We start from the raw sequence: 25,614 nt of genomic DNA, 5'->3' as shown, positions 1-25,614 counted from the left end.
GGCGACAGCCGCGTGGATAAATAAAATTTTTATTTTTTAATATTTATTTTCAGATACGGTGATATTATATTTGAAGTGTAAGAAACATGGCCGCGTGAGGAAATTGTCCATAATATTAACAACTAAAAAAATAAAACGCAGCGACTTGCTACTCTATTTTCATATCACTTGTCTTTTTCGTCCATGTGCAGTATCGTTTGAAACTTGTGAGGACGTAGTATGAAAAATATGTGAAAGTAAATGTGAAGAAATAAAATCGGAGATCCGAATGTATGAGCCTCTCCTTGTGGCAATAGAAATCATTTTAAATAATTTTTATTTATTTAGTTATTTATTCATTTCACACAATTAGGAAATGCGTCAGCAAAAGATATCCATCCCCTGCTTAACAAAAATCCCAACAATGTAGTGTAACCAAAACGAAGAAAAATAACAAAACAATGTATAAATAAATATAAATTATAAATAGCGCGATTTAATAATATAGAATAAAAGTAAAATGGAGACGTTAGACAATCTAAAATAATAAAATTTAAGAAATTAAATGCGTAGAAGTAATAACAAAAGTGTCTTCTTTTAAATCTTAATCTTAACATCCTTTCCACACTTCGGGAACTGTCTTTACGGCGGAGTCGACCTTCCTTTTTAGACTACTCTTCCTCTACTCTTTTTTAACCGTTTAGTTCCAGCAAAAGAAATTCGTGTTGCTACCATCGAGTATTTGAAAGTTTTAAAGTTCAATTTTTTTGTGCAATCTACAGATTTAAAGCTGAAATGATGTATGGCTGTGTGGTGAGCTAATGCTAATTCAGTAGGAGAAACCTTCTCTTCTAATTTGGAATTGTGCGGTGCAATACATTTCTCAATCCGAACATTACTTCCAGTTGATGTAATATTTTTCTTATGACAATCTGTTTCCAGATGCTGCTCTAATTATGTCTTCTCTTTATAAGCAATATTCAGAATTTGGTTACAAATTGGACAAAATCATCCTTGTACAGAGGTCTAGAGCTCAGGTTAATCTTAGCCTCTAACCTTGTTCTAAATTATGCCTCTACAGCGAACAACGCCAATCGCGGATTTGTCAGTTTCGGGTCGTGGTTACACGTGGGTCTTGTGTTTGTTCCAGTGGCGTGCCGTCACCGGAAGCGATGGAAGCGCTGCTTCCACCTTCCAATGACCTTCCCTTGTATTTTATAAAATATAAATTTTTATATTTTAACGTACTTTGAATTAATTAAAGTTAATATTTTATTATAACTGCATTATGTATCTTTTACAAATTTCTATACTACATGTGAAAAAAAACTATAAGATTGCTATTGTATATTCGAATAATTCAGTGGCAGAAGGAATGTCGAAACCGGGTCAGTTTCCAATCAGCCAGATTATATAGGCATTGGCACATGCGGTTTACAGAGCACCAACCGCACCCGGTTTAGCTGGTAGAAGCAACACACGCATAAAGCATCCAATTTTATATCCCAGACCGAAACTAAGCTGTTAGCCGCCTGCATGTCAGCTCTCAAGCAGCCAGATTATAGGCATCGGCATATGCACTTTACAGAGCATCAACGTCACGGTTTAGCTGATAGAAGCAACACACGCATAAAGCGTCCAATTTTATATCCCGGACCGGTTGTGGGCTGTTAGCCGCCTGCCTGCTAGATATTCGGCCGTCCTCGCCCGATTATGTGAATCATGAATAGACTAGATCAACGGCGGGCAACCCCCGACCCGCAGACCAGCTACGGCTCGCGAAAAGTTTTTATCCGGCCCGCGAGATCTTTAATAGATTATTAAATTGGAAAAATAACTAATTAATAGTTATTTTTCCAATTCTTTGTAATTTTCGAAAACGATAAGAGAAATACATGTAGTAATTAACTTTTTATTTATTTATTTCATATTTGCAGACTAAAAAAATTACAAGTCACAAGAAGGCGTCAGTTAACTACAACGGCCCGCGGAAAAAACGTAAAATTTATTCTGGCCCATGTTATAAAAAAGATTGCCCACCCTAGACTCTTGGGTCCATTCGTATTCATTTGTTCGATAAGCCAGTAAAAACCGTAGACTTCTCTAAATGCATTTTAATTGATTATCTGACGTACTTAATAAACAAGTTCAATATAATTACCTCTGTTATTAGATTTAATACATTCCTTATGCCCTCTAAATGCCAATTCTTGCTTTGATAAAAAAAACATGTAATATCTATTAGCCGTAACTATCTTGTTATAATTACCAATATTAATTTTATATTGTTTACTAATGTTAAATTCTATTTTATTTTGATTGCCAAATTGCTTCAATTTTAAGAAAGAATCGATGTGACATTTACGATTTTAGTGTCTTTTGCCAGCTTTACTCAAATTATTTAAATCGTCAAAGCCACACACTAATTTTATTTTAAAATAGTAGGCAACGCCAACAAAACAATTTTTGCATTTTTATGCATCCACAAAGCCATTTTATGTCTTCATAAATTTTATCGTGAAAATGTCCAACAAATTTTTTTGTTGAAGTATTTATATTTAATTAGGCATTGGTTTTTAATAATGTTTTCTTTTTCATTATATGGTCTTGAGCCAAAACTTTTTTAAGTAAATTTTCAATATCACAATTACAGTCTAAATCGCTAGCCATGATATAAGGGCTAAAATTAAAAATAAAATTATTAAAACAAAATTTGTGATGGATATACAATTATACATATCTGGTACAAAATATTCAATTGTATGAATATACTTTTAAAGAAAATTATAATTAAATATAGTTTTGCGAAGAAACGTATATAAAAATAACATAAAATATTATTTACTTTTTAAATATTAAAACAATTCACTTAGTTAAAATTGCTCCCTACGAGTGGCTCATGAATGGAATCAGAGACGATTTTGGTAGGTGTGCAGTGCGTACATTCATGACAAATCCCGAGAGTGCCGATACTGGTTAATGTCAAATGCCTCTTTTGTCGCATCACTAGTATAGTAGATTCTCGTATAACGCGCTCCCGTAAAACGCGAATTCGTATAACACGACGAAAAAATTGCGACTAGTATTCATACAGCGTGATAAATAGTCTGGTATAACGCGCCTGATAAACTTAACATTTTCACATAGTTTCTGATTTTTTGTTTAGAAAAGCAAATGTATACACTACCTGTTGTTTATATATGAACAGTGAAGCTGACAGTTTAAAGAAGTAGCGGCTTATAAAAATATAATAATACATACTCATTTAAAGATATGAGGAAAATTTGCATAAATTCACGTGTCACGATTTCCTACAACGCGGAACGTATCCCCCGCGTTATACGGGAGTCTACTATATATCTGAAAGGACCCGACAGAGCTGTTGTAAATTTTAAACATTTCTCACCATAGATGTAAAAATCTAAATGTGTTAAACTTAATAGTCATTTGTTTTCTAACTGCTGTAATTCGTTTTATTACCAGGTGTACACGGAAATCAGTTCCCCACTATACTGAGCTAGTGATTGGTTCGGTTAAGCTTTTATTTAAGTGAAAATTCTGGCTCTTTCAGCGGGGTTTTACTTATGTCCCCATTCCCTAATCTCTTGATTATTTAACTACTTCTTAAGTAAAAATAAGTCGAAACCGGTTACTTTGTACTTGAATATTTGTAGACTGGGAAAGAAGTGGAAAGACAAATTTTTATGACAACGGATATATAAATCGTAAATTTAAGGAATTTTCCTTAAATTTACGATTTATTTTCCTTAAATTTACGAAATTCTAGAGCTTTTTTTGTACCTTGTACGTTTCATTCATTAAATTTGGTTGTAAATGATGCTGCCAAAGTAACAGTTAATTTTTTAACACTGTACTAGAATTGTACACGTTTTTTCTACATTCCCTTACAGATGGGACATACTATAATCGTAATATCACCGGTTTAACATTGAAATCCGTAACTAATATAAGATGGGAGAGCAGAATAAACGCAGAATAAATATATCAAATATTTAAATGGATTTTTTTTTAACTCCTGTCAACTATACAGAACTATCATAAAAACATGCCAGTAAACTCCTATCGGTTGGGTTAAGTTATAAATCTAGTCCAAGGGTGGGCAACCTTTTTTATAACATAAACCAGAATAAATTTTACTTTTTTTCCGCGGGCCGTAGTAGTTAATTGACGCCTTCTTGTGACCTGTAATTTTTTAGTCTGCAAATATAAAATAAATAAAAAAAAGTTAATTACTACATTTATTTCTCTTATCGTTTTCGAAAATTACAAAGAATTGGAAAAATAACTAATTAATAGTTATTTTTCCAATTTAATAATCTATTAAAGATCTCGCGGACCGGGAGTTGCCCACCGTTGTTCTAGTCTACTCATGATTCACATAATCGGGCGAAGGCGGCCGAATATCTTGCAGGCAGGCGGCTAACAGCCTAGAACCGGTCCGGGATATAAAATTAGAAGCTTTATGTGTGAAGCATCCACCAGCTAAATCGGGTGAGGTTGGTACTCTGTAAAGGGCTTGCGCCAATGCCTGTAAGCTGGCTGCTTGGAATCTGACCCGGTTTCGACATTCCTTCCGCCACTGAATTATTCGAATATACAATAGCAATCTTATAGTTTTTTTTCGCATGTAGTATAGAAATTTGTAAGAGATACATAATACAGTTATAATAAAATATTGATTTTAATTAATTCAAAATACGTTAAAATATGAAAATTTATATTTTATAAAATACAAGGGAAGGTCATTGGAAGGTGGAAGCAGCGCTTCCATCGCTTCCAATCACGGCACGCCACTGTCGTGCGCTCATTTTCGCTAACAAGGAAAGGGCCAGACCGAACGTCTAGCCGTCTCCTTGCTAGCGAACATGCGAAATAGCGAAATTGTCTTTTTGTTAGCGAATCAGTTTATCAGAAGCAGATGCACGGGCCGAATACAGTCGATTTTCTCTATATGTAAATTAACATAGCTCACTCTTGGCCATAGATGAAATTTGTGTAAATTTCCTGAATTTCCACAACTTTTTGATTAAAATTTCCTTACAAATCTTGCCCAATATTCTAAAAGCACACTCTATTTCCTATGTTTAGAGAAATTACCTTAATTAGGGTTCCGATCGCTGAGGGGTTTCCTTTCTGTTATTTATTCCTGGAAAGGATTTAGACCACGTGCAGCAAGAAAACAAAAGAAACAGGAAGTAGACGAAGAGATTAGTATAGTGGCCGAGGCACTCGCCTTGTGTAGACGAATTGTAATTTTCTTTCTTGTTTTAGCTTGAACAAGACTCGGGAATAAAGAATAATGAATTTTATGTTTTTCTGATAAATAAAAGTCAAGAAAAAAGGAGGAACTTCGGAATGAAGTGGGCACAATTACAGTGAAAGAATCTCCAAAATCAAGGTAAAAAACAACAAACTCGAAACCCCTTTTCTGAGTAGTAGCGATTTCCTTAATTTTTACGTCCATAATTTTAGTCCTTATCTCTAACGGTTAGACTCAGTCATGAAAAATAAGTTTACTTAAAGATTTGTAATGTAAAAATAATCGTTTCATTACAATAATGGGAATTCTATAGATTTAATATTTACTTAATCAACAAAAATACTGAAATAATGGCCCATAATTCTGTTAGGTATTTATATTTCATTCAGACTTAATTGAATTCATTTATTATTTTATAGTGTGATTAATTAATTTACATTAACTTTTTAAGAGTTTTGACAATAAGAAAAGAATTAAATGTCACATTATTCAACGTAATTCTTGCATAAACGAAGACCTCGTAATTTATATTTCAGGGCTTATCACACAGCAATCGAGTATACAATTAATTACAATTGTAATAAATTGTATAATTAGCAAAGTGTGATAAATTGTCTTGAGATACTTGACTGTTGTTAGTAAGCCATAAAATATAAATCGAAAATACTTTGAATAATAATAATAATATTGTAAGGGCAAGAAGCAGAGTTAATAATATTAAATATCATATCGTTCATTTAAAATGATCGACAAAGGTCAAATAAAAAGAATTTATTACATAAAAATAAGCTTAAGTAATATAAATACTAGAAATTCCCCCGTCAAGCTTGACTGGGTAGATTTTACGAGAAGTTAGAGATTGAAGCTAACGGGTTCGTTAGATCGTTACTTTCTATTGAATAATAGAACGTCACGTGGTCATGACAAAGGAGTTTTTAAAAATTTCCTGTGTTAGTAACACGATAAAGCTCTGCTTTCGAAGTTTAAATTTAAAATTTAATAAAGTAAGAATTAGAACAATTTTTTAAGAAATTCACGAATGACACTAACGTAGAAAATTTCAAATTACCAGAATAAATTTCTGAAAAATTTATTGGTATTTCAGTTAATGTGTACACTGTTTGTCTGTAAATATCAATTCAGAAAGAGACTCTATATACAATATTTTGGTTAATGATTACCTTAGGATCCAAGATGGCGACTGGGGAAATTTTTCCCTACGTTGGAGATTGCGACGGGAAAAAATTTTTTTCTCTAGAGTCGAGACGTCGACGACGTGGGGATTTTTTTTTCCTTCTTTTGGTTTCTACCATGCGTTCGACGTGGCCGAGTTTCCTGTAACCTCAAAACGGAGACGGTAGTGTATATTTGCGACGGTAGAGGGAGCTTTTTCGTAACGTAGTGCGAGAGTTAAATCGGCGGGAAATACGTAGGGGTGTTACGAACGAATATGCAAAGTGCGACGTGATTTCTGTTCCTTTCTGGGCAATTTTATGCAAATCGACTAGTTTCCAGTTAGAATCGTTTACTGCAGTGTTGCGACGAATTGTGTATTGGAATAATTGCTGTTTTTTTTTCTCGTTACGATATTTCATTTTTTTTCTTCCCCACCTCCCCGCGTTTAGTTTATTGCCAATTGTTCGATAATGAGTAGTTTTGCCGATTTGAGTTTCAACGACGAATTTCGGTCGAGTTGAACCACCCGTGATTTCTACAAGTTAATGGAAGACGACTTTTTGGAGCTAGGTTTGCCTCCCCGTATCGATAACGCATTGAAATTTGCTGTAAAATTAGGCATACAGCCGACCGAGTCCGATTCTATATGCAAATTATATTATCGGAGTAATAGAGAAAGCTGTTTCTTGCGATGTAGTAAGTGCGGAACGAAGATTTCTGCCTTTGAAGGAACGAGGATACTATAGATTACTATCTATGGAATTTCGGGACTTTGAGTATATATCTGAACTGAGGGGACGGAGACGAGTTCAACGATACCCTACTTTTGGACCGAAGACGAAAAATAAAAAAAGTTATGGGTATACTATAGATTACTCCCTATGGAATTTCGTGTGTTTGGGTATATATCTGAACTCAGTGGACCGAGACGAGTTCAACGATACTCTACTTTTGGACCGGAGACGAAAACTAAAAAAGTTATCACACTTTTTTCTGGCGATCGCGCGATGATAGGGAGTCGCGTCACTCTCCGCTAAGTCGGCCTCGCTATCGCGATCGGGAGTTCCGTCGCTTGCCGTTAAAATTGCCTTTAGTAGACGTTTCCCCCTTTTTTTACTTTGTTCAAGAACTACCGTGAATCGATCATTAGTTTAGCACATGGCGGCGTGTGGTGGCGCCCGTACGAGAGGTCAGTCGGGCCGTCATGTTCGCTGCCATAAGTAACATCAACCGAAATGGCGATCGCGCGAGGATCGGAAGTCGCATCGCTCTCTCCGCTCTCGTATCGCGTGTTTAACGCTCTGGGAGATGACCGTAGTCCGACGTCACGGTTTGCAGACTTTACCGCAAGATGGCAATACTAGCAACTACGGTGCCGTCTGCATGAGAGCATTAAAAAAGTATGGTAACTTAAAAAGTGTGATAACTTTTTTATTTTTCGTCTCCGGTCCAAAAGTAGGAGGGTATCGTTGAACTCATCTCGGTCCCGTCAGTTCAGATACATACTCAAAGTCCCGAAATTTCATAGATAGTAATCTATAGTATACCCGAAGGAACATTTAAAAGTAAATTTGGCCACATTTCTTGGGGTTGCATTCTGTCGTTTATATGGCCAAGTAGTAATAAATCGAACGGAGGGAAACGCCAATCCACCAATAAAACAGCAGCCGAATCGAAAAGAACAGGGAAGAAAAGAGCAGCACCAAGGGAAAAGGAAAGTATCGAGGCTGGCAAAACCGAAAAAAGAATGGATCGGAAAGGAAAAAAAAGTAGGAAGAAGTAGGCAACCACCATCGAAAAGTGAGTAAAAACATTTTTTTTTTTTTTGGTTATTTCGGTTAACGTCCGCGGAGTCTGCAGAGAAATTCAAGATGGCGGCCGAAAACGCGACCATCTTGAATCGAGGAAAAAATTTTTTCTCCGTCGCAGTCTCCAACGTAGGGAAAAATTTCCCCGTCGCCATCTTGGATCCTAGGGTAACATTAACCAATATTTTAAAAAATTTAGCATAGTAAATAAAGAAATTTTAATCACTGTATAATATACAAGATCATTATAATTAAAGTTCCACTTTGAAATGGCCATAAAAGAAAAATACTGGACAGAATGTCATCAAACTTACAAGTTAGTCATAGTTTACAGGAAGTCATGGGATCTTATTTTTTGCAAAAAAGTAGTTCAAAAACTCATCACCAGCGGGAAATGGCGCTGCATGCAACGTTGTTTAACGACAACGGTTGAAAATGTTTTTAATCGTTTCTGAAACGTGTTACAAAGCATGTTCAATGTGGCGTCCACCATTTTCTGAAAGCAAGTTAAATTCCTCCTGATATGCTAAGAGCTACTGTTGAGAACACAGTAATGCGATTTAACTGGCATTTCAGGAAATGGTGGACGCCACATTGAACTATGTTATTAGAAACGATTAAAAACATTTACAACCATGTCTTCATGTCTTATTTCGTTTAACAAAATTGCATACAGCGCCATTCCCCGCTGGTGGTGAGTTTTTGAACTTTGTTTTTGCGAAAAATAAAATCCCATGACTTGTAAACTATCACTAAGTTTGATGACATTCTGTCCAGTATTTTTCTTTTTATGGCCATTTCAAAGTGGAACTTTAATTATAATGACCCTGTTCATTGAATGTGAATTTGTCTGATATTTAAGATCGTTTTATTTTTTCCATTTAGCTAATTTTTACCCAGAAAGTACAGAAAGCAGAAACAAACCTAAAATTTGTGTTTTACAGAATTGAACGGTTTGAATTTGTCTTATAGGAAACCAGTTATGAGGGAAGTATATTTAACATGTCTTTTAAAAATACAATATTCTTTTTATCTGAATGCTACATATTATACAAATTTATATTTAACAATACTAACGAACAAGAATATGAATATAAATAATACTTAACAAGTCATGTAAAATTAAATTTTGTACGATTTATCTCATGTATGTTGTTATTACTTTCAGTTGTTCTTTGGATGAAACCCAAGGTTTAGAAGAAAATATTTTCCAAGATTAAAGAAAAAATTGAATATTAGCTTTACTTACATCAGTGTCTTCATTTAAAAATATTAAAGAAGCAAAAGGTCTACTGCAAGGATATAAAAAGAAAATTCATGAAGATATAAATACACTTGAAAATTGTTTTACAGAAATTACTTACTTTAATATGTTGTGAATGATCAGCTGTGGTTTAATATATTAGTCGCATAAAACATATACACTCGAACTTTATTATTTCTAAAATTAGTTTTTGTGTTTTGATGCAGAAATTTGCTTTTAGATATAAAAATTATTACTATATTTAAATATTATTATTGATTTAATTATTGTTTTTATCTAAAAAACTTTTCATTATATATCGATAACATATTATTTAAAACAATTTTTTTAATTGCAGAGAAAAGGAACCAACATAAATTTTCATGTAAACGCTGTAAGAAGAATTTCGTAACTAAACAAAGTTTGCAAATGCATGAAAGAATCCATACTGGAGAAAAGCCGTACAGTTGTGACGAGTGTAAACAGAAGTTTACACAAAAGGGAAGCTTAATTAAACACCTTCGGATCCACACCGGAGAAAAACCTTACACTTGTGACGAGTGTAAACAGAAGTTTACACAAAAGGGAAGCTTAATTATACACCTTCGGACCCACACTGGAGAAAAGCCTTACACTTGTGACGAGTGTAAACAGAAGTTTACACAAAAGGGACATTTAATTACACACCTTCGGATCCACACTGAAGAAAAACCTTACACTTGTGACGAGTGTAAACAGAAGTTTACACAAAAGGGAAGCTTAATTATACACCTTCGGACCCACACTGGAGAAAAGCCTTACACTTGTGACGAGTGTAAACAGAAGTTTACAGTAAAGGGACATTTAATTAAACACCTTCGGATCCACACTGGAGAAAAGCCTTACACTTGTGACGAGTGTAAACAGAGGTTTACACAAAAGGAAAACTTAATTAAACACCTTCGGATCCACTCTAGAAAAAACTATATGAATGTGAGTTATGTCCAGCAAAATTCATTCGAAACCAAGATCTAAAAAACATTACTATATTGACACTTAGATACAATTTTTCTTCGAAACACATAATCTCTATTGGTGCATAATGATCAAAAGATTTAAGCAAACTGCTTTTTAAACAAAGATTTTGAATTTGCTGAAATTTTCTAATTGCAATTTTCTGTTTTTATATACATAAACTTTGTATGTCCAAAGTTTGTTGGAAACGCAGTTTTTTCTTAATGAATTTCGTATTATAACTTCATATCAATACGTGAATTTTTACTATGTAATTACAATGTCGATATGTAAAACTTTCCTCAATAAATAATTGTTGCATGGATAGTTTCTTGTATCAATTATAGTTAAAATTAATTTATTCGATTAGTAATAAAGACAATACATATTTTGCTTTACTTTTTATACAACCAATCAGATAACCTGTGTAGTTCTCACCGGACACGTGCTGCTTACCGGAAATCCTCACTCTGGTTGTCTGCAAGGAAGAAACGTACATTTTCCGGCTCCTCATTAAGCCGTATCAGGAACATTTCATTATGTTTTATAATAGTAAGTATAAACAATATCACTTGGAAATTACAATCGTGCCACATCGAATGCGAAGGGGAAAAAACAGGATTAAATTAAAGAGGAACTGAACGGCCTGAAAAGAAATTTCAGTTCTGTTTACTTTCTTGAATTTATTTTATTTAATTTTTAATTTTTTCCAAATAAAAATTAAACCCCCAAATACCTTTTGTTGCATGAAAGCACCCTTATTAAACTAGTAAATAAAGCAAGTGTTAATCTAAAGTTTGCTTAGTTGTATTAAAGAATATTTATATTATCATATTATGGAATCAATTTTGCTAGTAAAATTTAAAACTAAATCAGTTTAAAAATGTATTTAAAAGTCATTTATTTGATGTTTCAATAAATTTTCTATCTGGAATATAAGATTTTTCTTTCTGCTGTAAATGTAATATTTTCTAAACGAATTAAATAAAATAAAAATAAATTTGTACTTGTTTACGTGAGGGAAAAAAAACAAAAATGCGTTTAGAGCCCTAAAATAGAAATTTGGCGGTTTCTATCGATAGAAAAGGAAACAATTTACAGTTGTTGGCATAAATGTTCTAATGGTAATTGTACCATTAGCATTGTTTAAATATATCTCACGTCGTTATCTAAATATATAAAATTACTTGTCCTGACTGATTGATTCATCATTGAAACCACTGATTCACCAGAGCAAACCACTGAACCTAAAGAGGTGAAATTTGGTACACAGGGTAAGTCATGAAAACGCACACTAAGAAGGGATTTTTCGAAATTTCCCCGCGGGGGGGGAGAGGGAGAGCATTAATGCTTAACCGGAAGAACGGCTTCTACTGTACTATTTTAGATGCGATTTTTTGTTTTCAACTACGTTTAGTCTTTATTGAGTACCCAGGTGTATTAAATTGATAACATTTCAGACATTGTTATAAATATGTTTATATATTTCAATTTTTTAACCAAATGTTCGAACCGTTTTAAATTCGAATTTGTTATTGCATATTGGTTCGGTTATAGAACGATTGTAAACGTTCGAGAAAATTAATCAAATTGAAAACAGTTCATTTGAATCTCAGTAATTCTCTTCATTCTCTGCGGTAGGTGTTATATAACAATTACTATGGTTGTCGAAATACTGAATATAAATGGTGTTTGCTTGCATATGCTTGCAATCTGCACGGGCGAAGTCGCGGGTAACAGCTAGTAGAGTTATGTATTCCGATAATGGTCCCAGTAGAATGTGGGTGTACTATAGATTACTCCCTATTGAATTTCAGGATTTTGATTATATATTTGAACTCAGGGGACCGAGATGAGTTCAACGGTGCCCTATTTTTGGACCGGAGACGAAAAGTAAAAATGTTATCACACTTTTTAAGTTACCATACTTTTTTAATGCTCTCATGCAGACGGCACCGTAGTTGCTAGTATTGCCATCTTGCGGTAAAGTCTGCAAACCGTGACGTCGGACTACGGTCATCTCCCGGAGCGTTAAACACGCGATACGAGAGCGGAGAGAGCGACGCGACTTCCGATCATCGCGCGATTGCCATTTCGGTTAATGTTACTTATGGCAGCGAACATGGCGGCCCGACTGACCTCTCGTACGGGCGCCACCACACGCCGCCATGTGCTAAACTAGTGATCAATTCACGGTAGTTCTTGAACAAAGTAAAAAAAGGGGGGAAACGTCTACTAAAGGCAATTTTAACGGCAAGCGATCGCGATAGCGAGGCCGACTTAGCGGAGAGCGACGCGACTCCCTATCATCGCGCGATCGCCGGAATAAAGTATGATAACTTTTTTATTTTTCGTCTCCGGTCCAAAAGTAGAGTATCGTTGAACTCGTCTCTGTCCCCTGAGTTCAGATATATACCCAAACACACGAAATTCCATAGGTTGTAATCTATAGTACACCCTAGAATGTTTTTATTTTACAAGATAATTTCTTGATATTATACATTCAATATTACAATTTTTTTATGAATCTGGCTTCGGCCAAAAACTGCCTGATTATAAAATTTATTCGATTCATTCCAGGTCTGTAAGTAACTTTTTAATGATTGTTAAAATGATATCAAACATTACTCCATTTTTAATATTGACCGAAATTAATAACAACTAGAAATTTCTCCATCAAGCATGACGGAATATTTTTTATGGAAAAGTAGAGATTGAAGAATTGAGAAGATCAGAGATGCAGCCCTTGACAAAACAATTCTTACTGACAAGTGAATGTTGCTCAAGTCGGACTTCACAGCCTACACGGGTCTCAGTTGTTCTTATTCTTTTAGATCTTGAATTTACTTGACCAACTGTACTCTTACGTTTTCTTCAAGGCATTTTTTGACAAATAGCGAGTCTTTTTAATATCGAAAATTTATGTTTACCACATGAAGCGCGTTGTTCCCACTGAATCTACCCTACATGCAGGCCGACTTTTAAAAACCCTGACGATGTTATAGTGTTATACTTATACTTGATTCATGTAAGTGTCGATAAATTATAGATATTAATTTTATTCGCTTAAGGCTCTTCTACGCGATCACTTCGCATTGTCATTGCTGTGCAGTGATAATCCGACAAGACACAGAACGTGTAGAAAGAACACTACGATCTACACAAGGGGTACTCAGGGATTTGTATTGGGTTCACGACTATAAATTTGAGGACCACATTGCTACAAAAGTCATGAAATACTGAATCAATTTTAACCAAAAAATGAAAATACACTGTATTTATATATATTTTGTTACAGTTTTCATGAAGGAATTTCGAGTTCAATAACAGTTGGAATAACGTTGAATTGTGATAAAGCATTTATACAGATTTAAAATAGTAAATAACAACTTGATTTTAGACAGAGCAATGACATTTAAGCGAATTTTAAAAAATCCAGCAACGCGTTGCGTATCATTCCCAGCCGTTAAAAGATTTTATTTAAAATATAGAAGAGACCGGGGCTAATTGTCACAGTTTTTAGTCATTTCTAGTTTTAGAGTCTATAATATCAATTTATTTAGGTTTAAGTGAAAATGTATACACCTACATATCTTTTGATTTGGTTTATAATAAATATATGAACATTCAATAATTTTTGTCATAGTTATTATTTTAGAAACTGTGTTACCCTGTGACAAATATTCCGTCTTGGGTATTTGTCACAGGGTATATGTAGTTTAAATTCTCACATTTCCTGAGTTTATTTTGGTTGTTAAATTACGCGTAATATGACATTTACTCATGCTAATTCTATAAAGAAAATAGATTACTAATTTACTATTATTTATTCTGCGAAAGACAAGTAACTCGAATCTTTACATATCGTCTTCAGAGTCACAGTTGTGACAAACAATATGGATTTACATCCGTACATAGCTCGTATGACCAAACTCTCACCACAAACCAAACAAAACGTCTTTTCTTTCTCTTCTGATGAGTCAGTCTTACAAGTTAGTGACAAGTTGCCCCGTTCGATGTGTGACAATTTGCCCCAAATGAACTTCCTTAACAAACCGGTTCATAGTTTCTAATTTCAAAATAGAAAATTCGGTTGCTCATAACGTATATATACATTAAGGACCCATCTAATAGGAAATACAGTTGTTACTCACCTTTTACTGATTGCAAGTTTTCAAACGGCACAAGACGTGATGCATCAAAATTTACGCGACTTGCTGTAAATCTTTTAACCGCTAATTAACGGAAAAGAATGCAACGGATATTACTCGAATTTTGTAATGACGTAGACGAGCGGTAAATGAACCTACTTCTAGATGACATGACCATTCAGTTATGATTATATAGACGATATTTGCACTGTGACAACTAGCCCCGGTCTCCCCTAACTTTTATATATTTACAGAGCTGTAACTAGGGTATGGCCAATATGGCCCCCCGCCATAGGCGCCAACGAGAAAGTTTCGGAATAATATATATTCGAAATTAATAACACAAAAAACTTTTATATTTATATTGTGTCCGTAAAATAAACGATTACTGTTAACGTATATAAATAACTTTATTAGAATAGAACGTAACGTTTGTGCCTCCAGGTCTAAGTGTTACAACAGCTAACGCACGACTGCCCGAAGACAAAGAAACACGACAAAGACAAAGGTCAGAGGTGCGGGGTGGCATAACTAGGTCAAGGGGCAATTCGGTGTGGGTTATCCTCTGGAGGTTTACATACATAACAAATACATAACAATTTATATTTACATACTATTTATGATCTGTAATTTCTACGAACATATATTTCAAAAATAAACTGCCATTTTTATTATTATTGAAATATATAAATTCTTTCCTTCTTTATCCTCGCCTTTTTCCATGCTTATATGGGATCAGCGTTTCCTTCTCTAATGCGTTTCTTCCATTTTTCTCTATCAAGGGCTTCTTCTCTCTTAAGTCCCCTCTGGTTTAAGTCTTCTTCCACCTTATCTTTCCAATGCATATTTGTTCTTCCTTTTTACCTCTTTCCTTTTATTAACAATAAATATAAAAGATTTTTGTATTATTAATTTCGAATATATATTAATTCGAAACCTTCTCGTTGGCGCCTATAGCGGGGGGCCACATTGGCCATACCCTAGTTACGGCTCTGCCAACTGCCGACTGCCCGTTGCTGACCAGAAGAAAAAAGACGAATCTTCTAAACCTACCTTAAGAAAAAGAAGAATCCTGTAAACTTACCTGAAAAAAAAATCTGGTCAAACCCGACCGCACAGTGCGGCAGAAAGGAGATACCCCGGGGGCACCACGAGGAGGTAAGGCTCGGAGAATTTTTGTTTCCGCCCCCATTTAGTCCGGAGAGACGCGTATTTTGTCTCTCCGCATTAAATGAAGTCAAACAAATAAGACGCCCGATTGTTATATTTCATTCTAATTACTTGTATTGTCGATTGTTTATTGTTTCGTCAATCGGTATATTGATATTTTTGCAATTTATAAATCAAATTAATGTATAATTAATGAATTAAATTATTGCAGACAATTTGTAAATTCGTTCTAGCAACAACATTCTCCATTGCAATTTTTACTTATTCTGTTTTAAATTTGCATAAATTCATAAGTTAAAACTGATACTATAAATATTACACAAATACAAAGAAGATTATTAAATAATATAAGACTGAAAACGTGATCTGCCTTTTCATTTAAGATTGTTTATTAAATATTTTTTCAGGCTCTCTGTAATGAACCGAGGAAGGATGTTTTTGATGAACTTGGCAGTCTTATAGCTACCAAACTAAGAACACTTCCTCAGAAAAATGCATAAGATTTGCAGATGAAGATATTTTCGCTTATTGTAAAAGAAGAAAGTATTATGAATAATAATTAATTAATAAAAATCTTTCACTTATTGTATCAAAGTTGTATTTCTTAACTCAAAATAGTGTATCATTTATAATGACATAATTATAATAATTCCAAACTTTTAAAATATTTTTACATTTCACATTTATAATTTAATAATTTTATAAACAAATTTCATCTCATTGCCATTCTACTTGGCCTACAGTATTAAAATAAGTTTTCAATTCATTACGGATTGCTTTTGCCACTGCTGTTGATGGATTTAAATTACGACTGCTTTGCAAGGATGTTGACGTTGCTCTCCAAAGTTGTCTTTGTCTCTGTTGATGTTGCTCTCCAAATACTACCTTTGTAGTTATAATAAGCTGATCCAGATTGCTTAGGACATATGATTTGTACGTTTTTTATCTATTGCACCAAAGCAATGAGGAAATTGCCACATTTCATCAAATTCCCTAGCAATATCTTCCCATTGACATGCTGTAGATGGTACCTTAAAAAAATAAATAATTTTAAATTAATATAACCAATATAAAAATAAAGTTAAAAATCAAAATAATATGAAGTTATTTAAGAGCAGTTAAAATAAATTTTTTCTGCATAATTTTTTTTTTCAAATTAACAATATTGAGATATACTTTGTGTTGTATATTTGTCAACATATCTTGATTATAACATTTGTATTAACTCAGTTTCAGTACATTTAAATGCTATATTTGATATAAATCAAATCTGAATTTATAAAGGTTATTGTTAGATTTATTTTGAAAAGTTTGATTATTTTTAATAATATACAATTGAATAAAATAAATGCTTATGTTAAAGAAAAAATATACTGTATCGATTAAAAATGAATTAAATCATTCGAGCTTTTCTCTAAACAACACTTACCCTCAAATATTCACTTTTATAAGATTGATAAACAGGATCCAAAACTTCTGAGATAATGGCTGATATAGAATTATGGGCCACTCTAAATTGGTATGTCAAACTACGAAACGTTTCGCCTAAATTATATATGACCATTTTAGTCTTAAAGGACCATTTTAGTCTTAAAGATTGCATAAAATATAAATTAAATACAAAATACATATTATTCTTACCGGTGGCTAAATAACGAAGTGTCAACGAAAGACGTTCTCCGGGTGAAATAAAACTTCGAAGATGTGTATCTTCTTTAGCTATTATGGGTTTTATCTTCCTTAAAATACTTTGGAAAGTATTCGTATCCATACGGATACGAATATATCCCCTATATATATCTTCGTATATATCCCTTATAATCTTAGGCATCCGAAAGCCTTAATTCATTCATCAGCTGGTGAAAGCAAGATTGTTTATCCCGTTGATTTTTATTTCGCCAAGTTTTAACCCAGCATGAACGTTCTCTCTTATTTTTCTCTTCGTATATTCTCGCCAGCTCTAACAAAATTATCGCCTTTTTCTTTTACTCATTCCAGAAAAAGAGCTGCTTGCCATTTTAATAAGAAAAGTGGCTAAAATTCCGTAAATACTCTGAAGTGGAACGTAAAATGTCGATAAACTCACGAAAGTAGTCAAAAACAAGCTACTGTAATTTTATTGATTTATTATAGAGTCACGTGTTTCCGAGTTGCAACGCCAGCGAAAATGTGTGACCAAGAGAAGACGCGCGACTCGCAGTCGCGGTCGCCTGCGACTGGAAGTCGTATGGTATGACCAAGGCTTAAGGCGAACTTTCGATGATGATGGATTCTCGGACGAATGAACTGTCCCCTTTTTCGGCGGATGAACTCCTTGTAGGACAGAATGAATCGAATAAATATTAAGTTATAATCACGCAGTTATTCGTCTAAGCCAGATTCATAAAGAAAATTGTAATATTGAATGAATAATATTAAACCAAACAATTCAAGGAATTGTCTTGTAAAATAAAAAGATTCCACAGGGACCATTATCGCAATATATAACTCTATAACGGCGTGAGATATATTTAAACAATGCTAATGGTATTGCCATTAAAACATTTATGCCAACAGCTGTAAATTGTTTCCTCTTCTATCGATAGAAACCGCCAAATTTTTATTTTAGGGCTCTAAACGCATTTTTGTTTTTTCCTCATGTAAACAAGTACAAATTTATTTTTATTTCATTTAATTCGTTTAGAAAATATTACATTTACAGCAAAAAGAAAAATCTTATATTTAGATAGAAAATTTATTGAAACATCAAATAAATGACTTCTAAATACATTTTTAAACTGATTTAATTTCTCATTTTACAAGCAAAATTGGATTACATAATATAATAATAATATAGCCTAAATATTAGTGATGTAACGAATATTCGGTTATTACTCGGTATTCGGCCTATTCTACCTGTTTTTTGCTATTCGGCCGAATACCGAATATTTAATCACTATTCGGCCGATTACCGAACACCTAAAAACAGGAGTAATAAATAACAAAAATACAGTAAATTAATCATTTTGGTAACTTTTATTAATGCTGAACATTAAATTATAACTCTAGTATTAAATTATTTCGTGATTAAATACTGTAATATTATAGCCTTTATCTAGCCCGATATCTTATGGCATTGATGGCGTGTAGGTTAGAATGTATCCGGCATTAATGTTATTGTTTAGTTAATTATGTCATATTCGTATTCGCATATATTTTAATATTTTTCATGATATTTTAAAATGATTTACAAAACGTTTTATTGAAACTTATTGTATTTAATGAAAAAATTATTTATCTATTTCTAGAAGATGAGTAACTAATATATAATTTATTTTATATAAAAAGCAAAGAATGAGCATTTCTCATTATATACAAAAGATAACATTTGAAATCATGTTAATTTTTAAAAATATTGACAAAAACAATAGCAACAAAATATCACAAAACTTCACAAATAGAAACCCCCAATAATATATTTGAACTGTTCCACAACTGGGGAGAAACTAGACCAGTGGTTCTCAAAGCGGGTGCCGCAAGTACGCCACAAGGGTGCCGCGAAATTTTTAAATAATTAAATTAAAATTAATTAAAATAATGGAATTAAAGTATTAAATTAGATAAATAATTAAAACAATTATAAAACACGAATATTGGTTTTTTCTACTAATCTTGTTACGTCGCCACTTGTCTCGGTGACTCGGTAATTGGGGATACGTAAATACTAGAAAAAAAACGAACTAGTTACTAGTCGTCTGTTCTTCTGTTCCTGCAGCGAGTAGAAGCGCAATATAAATGCGTCGAATGCAGTAAGTAGATGTTTTTATTATTGTTATATGTTCGGACAATAACGAAATAGCATCGTATAAAAGTATTTTTCTTCTTTACCAGAAGAAAAAATAAATTATTAACTTGTAATTAAATTTTATAATAAAATATTGAAGTTAATTATGTCGTTCAATATCATGAATAATTTTTTCATTAAAAAAAAAAACGTGAAGATTCCATTAATCGTGGTTTCTGGTAGCAAAGCTAAGGAATCGATTAGCGCTAGTAAATCATCAAAAATTGAGAGCTCATTTTATCACCAGATACCTTTATAATAATAACTTTTGTTTTGAATGTTTTTGTGTTGTTTGGAAATAAACTTTTCATCCTTCGTATCTTTACTAACCGTAAAAAAGCAAAAAAAAAAAAAAATAATAATAATAATGATAACAGGGGTGCCGTGAATTTCGTTTAATAATTTCGGTGTGCCACCGTACAAACAAGTTTGAGAAACACTGAACTAGACCATTATTATGTCCCCACTAAAGTATATCCTTAGGGTACTATTCAGTCTACAAATACGTAGTAAAAACAAAATTTTAGTGCTTAAGGAGTTAAAAAGATCGATTGCAAATAAAATAACTTATAAGTTATAACTTACATCTAAATACCAACAACTGCCTAATCATATCGGGCTATTTACGGCTATTACATAAATTACAAACCAATTTGGCACTAGAGGTAGACATTAGGCACCATCTCATATTAACTTTAATAATTATAATTTAATTAATTAATTTAAATAATTTAGATCTACTGGAAGAAAAACTCGTAGTGACAGCGGGCCAATAGAGAGCAGGGTACGCGATCCTTGCCATAATGCAATTTGCAGGCCAATTTTCGTACGTCCATTAATCAAGCCAAATAGTTTGGCCGAATATTCGGCCATTCGGCAACGCTCCTGGCCAAATATTCGGTATTCGGCCTGAGGCCAAATATACTATTCGTTACATCACTAATAAATATCCTTTAATACAACTAAGCAAAACTTTAGAATCTAAAGTTTAGATTAACACTTGTTTTAATTACTAGTTTAATAAGGAGCTTTCATGCAACAAAAGGTATTTGGGGGTTTAATTTTTATTTGGAAAGAATTAAAAATTAAATATTTTTTCCTCACATTTAATCTAGCACGATTGTCATTTCCAAGTGATATTGTTTATACTTACTATTATAAAACATGATGAAATGTTCCTGATACGGCTTAATGAGGAGTCAGAGAATGAAAATGTACATTTCTTCCTTGCCGACAACCAGAGTGAGAATTTCCAGTAAGCAGCACGTGTCTGGTGAGAACTACACAGGTTACCTGATTGATTGTATAAAAAGTAAAGCAAAATGTGCATTGTCTTTATTACTAATCGAATAAATTAATTTTAACTATAATTGATACAAGAAACTATCCATGCAACAATTATTTATTGAGGAAAGTTTTACATATCGACATTATAATTACATAGAAAAATTCACGTATTAATATGAAGTTATAATACGAAATTCATTAAAAAACTGCGTTTCCAACAAACTTCGGATATACAAAGTTTATGTATATAAAAACAGAAAATTGCAATTAGAAAATTTCAGCAAATTCAAAATCTTTGTTTAAAAAGCAGTTTTGCTTAAATCTTTTGATCATTACGCACCAATAGAGATTATGTGTTTCGAAGAAAACTTATAACTAAGTGTCAATATTGTAATGTTTTTTAGATCTCGGTTTCGAATGAATTTTGCTGGACATAACTCACATTCATATAGTTTTTTCTAGTGTGGATCCTAAGGTGTTTAATTAAGTTTTCCTTTCGCATAAACTTCTGCTTACACTCGTCACAAGTGTAAGGATTTTCCCCAGTGTGGATCCGAAGGTGTCTAATTAAATTTTCCTTTACTGTAAACTTCTGTTTACACTCGTCACAAGTGTAAGGCTTTTCTCCAGTGTGGGTCCGAAGGTGTCTAATTAAGCTTCCCTTTTGTGTAAACTTCTGTTTACACTCGTCACAAGTGTAAGGTTTTTCTCCGGTGTGGATCCGAAGGTGTTTAATTAAGCTTCCCTTTTGTGTAAACTTCTGTTTACACTCATCACAAGTGTAAGGCTTTTCTCCAGTGTGGATCCGAAGGTGTTGAAATAAGTTTCCCTTTTGAGTAAACTTCTCTTTACACTTGTCACAAGTGTAAGGCTTTTCTCCAGTGTGGATCCGAAGGTGTTCAATTAAATGTCCCTTTTGTGTAAACTTCTGTTTACACTCGTCACAACTGTACGGCTTTTCTCCAGTATGGATTCTTTCATGCATTTGCAAACTTTGTTTAGTTACGAAATTCTTCTTACAGTGTTTACATGAAAATTTATGTTGGTTCCTTTTCTCTGCAATTAAAAAAATTGTTTTAAATAATATGTTACCGATGTATAATGAAAAGTTTTTTAGATAAAAACGATAATTAAATCAATAATAATATTTAAATACAGTAATAATTTTTATATCTAGAAGCAAATTTCTGCATCAAAACACAAAAACTAATTTTATAAATAATAAAGTTCGAGTGTATGTTTCATGCCACTAATATATGAAACCACAGCTGAACATTCACAACATATTAAAGTAAGTAATTTCTGTAAAACAATTTTCAAGTGTATTTATATCTTCATGAATTTTTTTATATCCTTGCAGTAGACCTTTTGCTTCTTTAATATTTTTAAATGAAGACACTGATGTAAGTAAAGCTAATATTCAATTTTTTCTTTAATCTTGGAAAATATTTTCTTCTAAACCTTGGGTTTCATCCAAAGAACAACTGAAAGTAATAACAACATACATGAGATAAATTGTATAAAATTTAATTTTACATGACTTTTAATATATATTCATATTCTTATTCATTAGTATTGTTAAATATAAATTTGTATAATATGTTGCATTCACATAGAAAGAATATTGTATTTTTAAAAGACTTATGTTACTTTCCTCATAACTCGTTTCCTATAAGACAAACTCAAACCGTTCAATTCTGTAAAACACAAATTTTAGATTTGTTTCTGCTTTCTGTACTTTCTGGGTGAAAATTAGCTAAATGGAAAAAATAAAGCGATCTTAGATATCAGACAAATTCACATTCAATGAACAGGGTGGTTATAATTAAAGTTCCACTTTGAAATGGCCAGTTAAATCGCATTACTGTGTTCTTAACAGTAGCTCTTAGCATATCAGGAGGAATTTAACTTGCTTTCAGAAAATGGTGGACGCCACATTGAACATGCTTTGTAACACGTTTTAGAAACGATTAAAAATATTTTCAACCGATGTCTTCGTGTCTTATTTCGTTTAACAATATTGCATGCACAGCCATTCCCCGCTGGTGATGAGTTTTTGAACTTTTTTTGCGGAAATAAGATCCGATGACTTCCTCTAAACCAGGGGTGGCCAACAAGTCGATCGCGATCGACCGGTCGATCGCCAAGCCAATTTTGGTCGATCGCTAGCGATGTCTTGACTTAATGTATTATATTTGTAACCGAACGCAACTGTATGCATGCAGTTATGACTCGACTCATAAGCAGTGAGTGCACTTCGTACTGAAACACAGTGTATAAACATAGTATGTATTTCACACTCCCCCTCCCCACTTAGACTATGCCTATGACAACAAGTCGATCGCGACACATTTTTACGATAAAAAGTAGATCTTATGTGCACAAAAGTTGGCCACCCCTGCTCTAAACTATTACCATGTTTGATTACATTCTGTCCAGTAGTTTTCCTTTTATGGCCATTTCAAAGTGGAACTTTAATTATAATGCCCTTCTATATTATATAGTGATTAAAATTTCTTTATTTACTACGCGAAATCTTTTAAAATATATAGATTCTCTTTCTAAATTGATCTTTACAGATAAACAGTGTACACATTAATTGAAATACCAATAAATTTTTCAGAAATTTATTCTGGTAATTTGAAATTTTCTGTGTTAGTGTCATTCGTGAATTTTTTAAAAAAATGTTCTAATTCTTACTTTATTAAATTTTAAATTTAAACTTCAGAAAGCAGAGCCTCATCGTGTTACTAATACAGCAAATTTTTAAAAACTCCTTTGTCATGACCACGTGACGTTCTATTATTCAATAGAAAGTAACGATCTAACGAACCCGTTAGCTTCAATCTCTAACTTCTCGTAAAATCTACCCAGTCAAGCTTGACGGGGGAATTTCTAGTATTTATATTACTTAAGCTTATTTTTATGTAATAAATTCTTTTTATTTGACCTTTGTCGATCATTTTAAATGAACGATATGATATTTAATATTATTAACTCTGCTTCTTGCCCTTACAATATTATTATTATTATTCAAAGTATTTTCGATTTATATTTTATGGCTTACTAACAACAGTCAAGTATCTCAAGACAATTTATCACACTTTGCTAATTATACAATTTATTACAATTGTAATTAATTGTATACTCGATTGCTGTGTGAGAAGCCCTAAAATATAAATTACGAGGTATTCGTTTATGTAAGAATTACGTTGAATAATGTGACATTTAATTCTTTTCTTATTGTCAAAACTCTTAAAAAGTTAATGTAAATTAATTAATCACACTATAAAATAATAAATGAATTCAATTAAGTCTGAATGAAATATAAATACCTAACAGAATTATGGGCCATTATTTCAGCATTTTTGTTGATTAAGTAAATATTAAATCTATAGAATATTCATTATTGTAATGAAACGATTATTTTTACTTTACAAATCTTTAAACTATTTACTCGTAAACTTATTTTTCATGACTGAGTCTAACCGTTAGAGATAAGGACTAGAATTATGGACGTAAAAATTAAGGAAATCGCTACTACTCAGAAAAAGGGTTTCGAGTTTGTTATTTTTTACCTTGATTTTGAAGATTCTTCCACTGTAATTGTGCTCACTTCATTCCGAAGTTCCTTCTTTTTTCTTGACTTTTATTTATTAAAAAAGATAAATTTCATTATTCTTTATTCCCGAGTCTTGTTCAACCTAAAACAAGAAAGAAAATTACAATTCGTCTACACAAGGCGAGTGCCTTAGCCACTACTCTAATCTCTTCGTCTACTTCCTGTTTCTTTTGTTTTCACGTTGCACGTGGTCTAAATCCTTTCCAGGAATACATAACAGAAAGGAAACCCCTCAGCGATGGGAACCCTAATTAAGGTAATTTCTCTAAACATAGGGAATAGAGTCTGCTTTTAGAAGATTGGACAAGATTTGTAAAATTTCTAGATTTGTAAGGAAATTTTTATTAAAAAGTTGTGGAAATTCAAGAAATTTACACAAATTTCATCTATGGCCAAGAGTGTGCTATGTTAATTTACATATAGAGAAAATCGACTGTATTCGGCCTGTGCATCTGCTTCTGATAAACTGATTCGCTAACAAAAAGACAATTTCGCTATTCCGCATGTTCGCTAGCAAGGAGACGGCCAGACGTTCGGTCTGGCCCTTTCCTTGTTAGCGAAAATGAGCGCACGAGGAAACTGTCCATAAAATTAACGATTAAAAAATAAGCTGAAACTATGCTACTCAATTTTCATATCAGACTTGTCTTATTCGTCCATGCGCAAGTAATGTATGAAGATTATTCGAATGTGGAGTCATATGTAACAAACAGCGAAAATATGAAGAATAAAAATTTTATTTCACGACATAAAAGAGTTAAATCTGAAGATACTTCTTTTCCGCAAAACTGGAAATGAGTCACTATTTTAAAATCTATTGTTCTATAAGCTTTAAACGCGAAGAATAATAACAGTAACAATAATAATGTTAATTTAGATTGGATTAGTTATCCTGATAAATAGGATTGTTATAAATTGAAGGAATTATCACATCATGCTCGGCAGGAATAAATAAACTAGATTTTACAAAAAGTACCAAAAATGCATTCTTACCAAAATTTTATTACGACTATTAAAGGCTATTTTTTGTAAAATCTTGTCTATTTATTCCAGTCGATAAGTCCCCAATTTATTATAACCA

The 25,614-nt window shown here is 32.8% G+C and overlaps 3 protein-coding genes and 1 pseudogene across 3 annotated transcripts in view; 1 reads left to right on the top strand and 3 right to left on the bottom strand.

Moving 5' to 3' along the window:
* Positions 1 to 25,614, bottom strand: part of LOC136973752 (proton-coupled folate transporter-like) — a 44,266-nt gene that overhangs the window by 7,482 nt on the left and 11,170 nt on the right. The window lies entirely within an intron of this gene.
* LOC136973870 (gastrula zinc finger protein XlCGF57.1-like) lies at positions 9,520 to 10,501 on the top strand. Its single transcript, XM_067268648.1, has one exon. The coding sequence runs from the start codon at positions 9,917 to 9,919 to the stop codon at positions 10,499 to 10,501; it is 585 nt and encodes a 194-aa protein (XP_067124749.1). The 5' UTR covers positions 9,520 to 9,916.
* Positions 16,719 to 17,572, bottom strand: LOC136973869 (uncharacterized). The gene is made up of 3 exons (XM_067268647.1): positions 17,443 to 17,572; positions 17,231 to 17,346; positions 16,719 to 16,832 (listed from the first exon to the last, which is right to left on the bottom strand). Exons 1-3 carry the CDS (start codon positions 17,570 to 17,572, stop codon positions 16,719 to 16,721), a joined length of 360 nt encoding a protein of 119 aa, XP_067124748.1.
* Positions 21,244 to 22,014, bottom strand: LOC136973867 (gastrula zinc finger protein XlCGF57.1-like; annotated as a pseudogene).

This window comes from Centruroides vittatus, unplaced genomic scaffold (genome assembly GCF_030686945.1).
Source record: "Centruroides vittatus isolate TY-2023 unplaced genomic scaffold, ASM3068694v2 contig_329, whole genome shotgun sequence".
In the NCBI taxonomy this organism is placed as follows: Eukaryota; Metazoa; Arthropoda; class Arachnida; order Scorpiones; family Buthidae; genus Centruroides; species Centruroides vittatus.
Note: the sequence above shows the minus strand (reverse complement) of the source record. Positions and strands in the feature narration are given on the sequence as shown.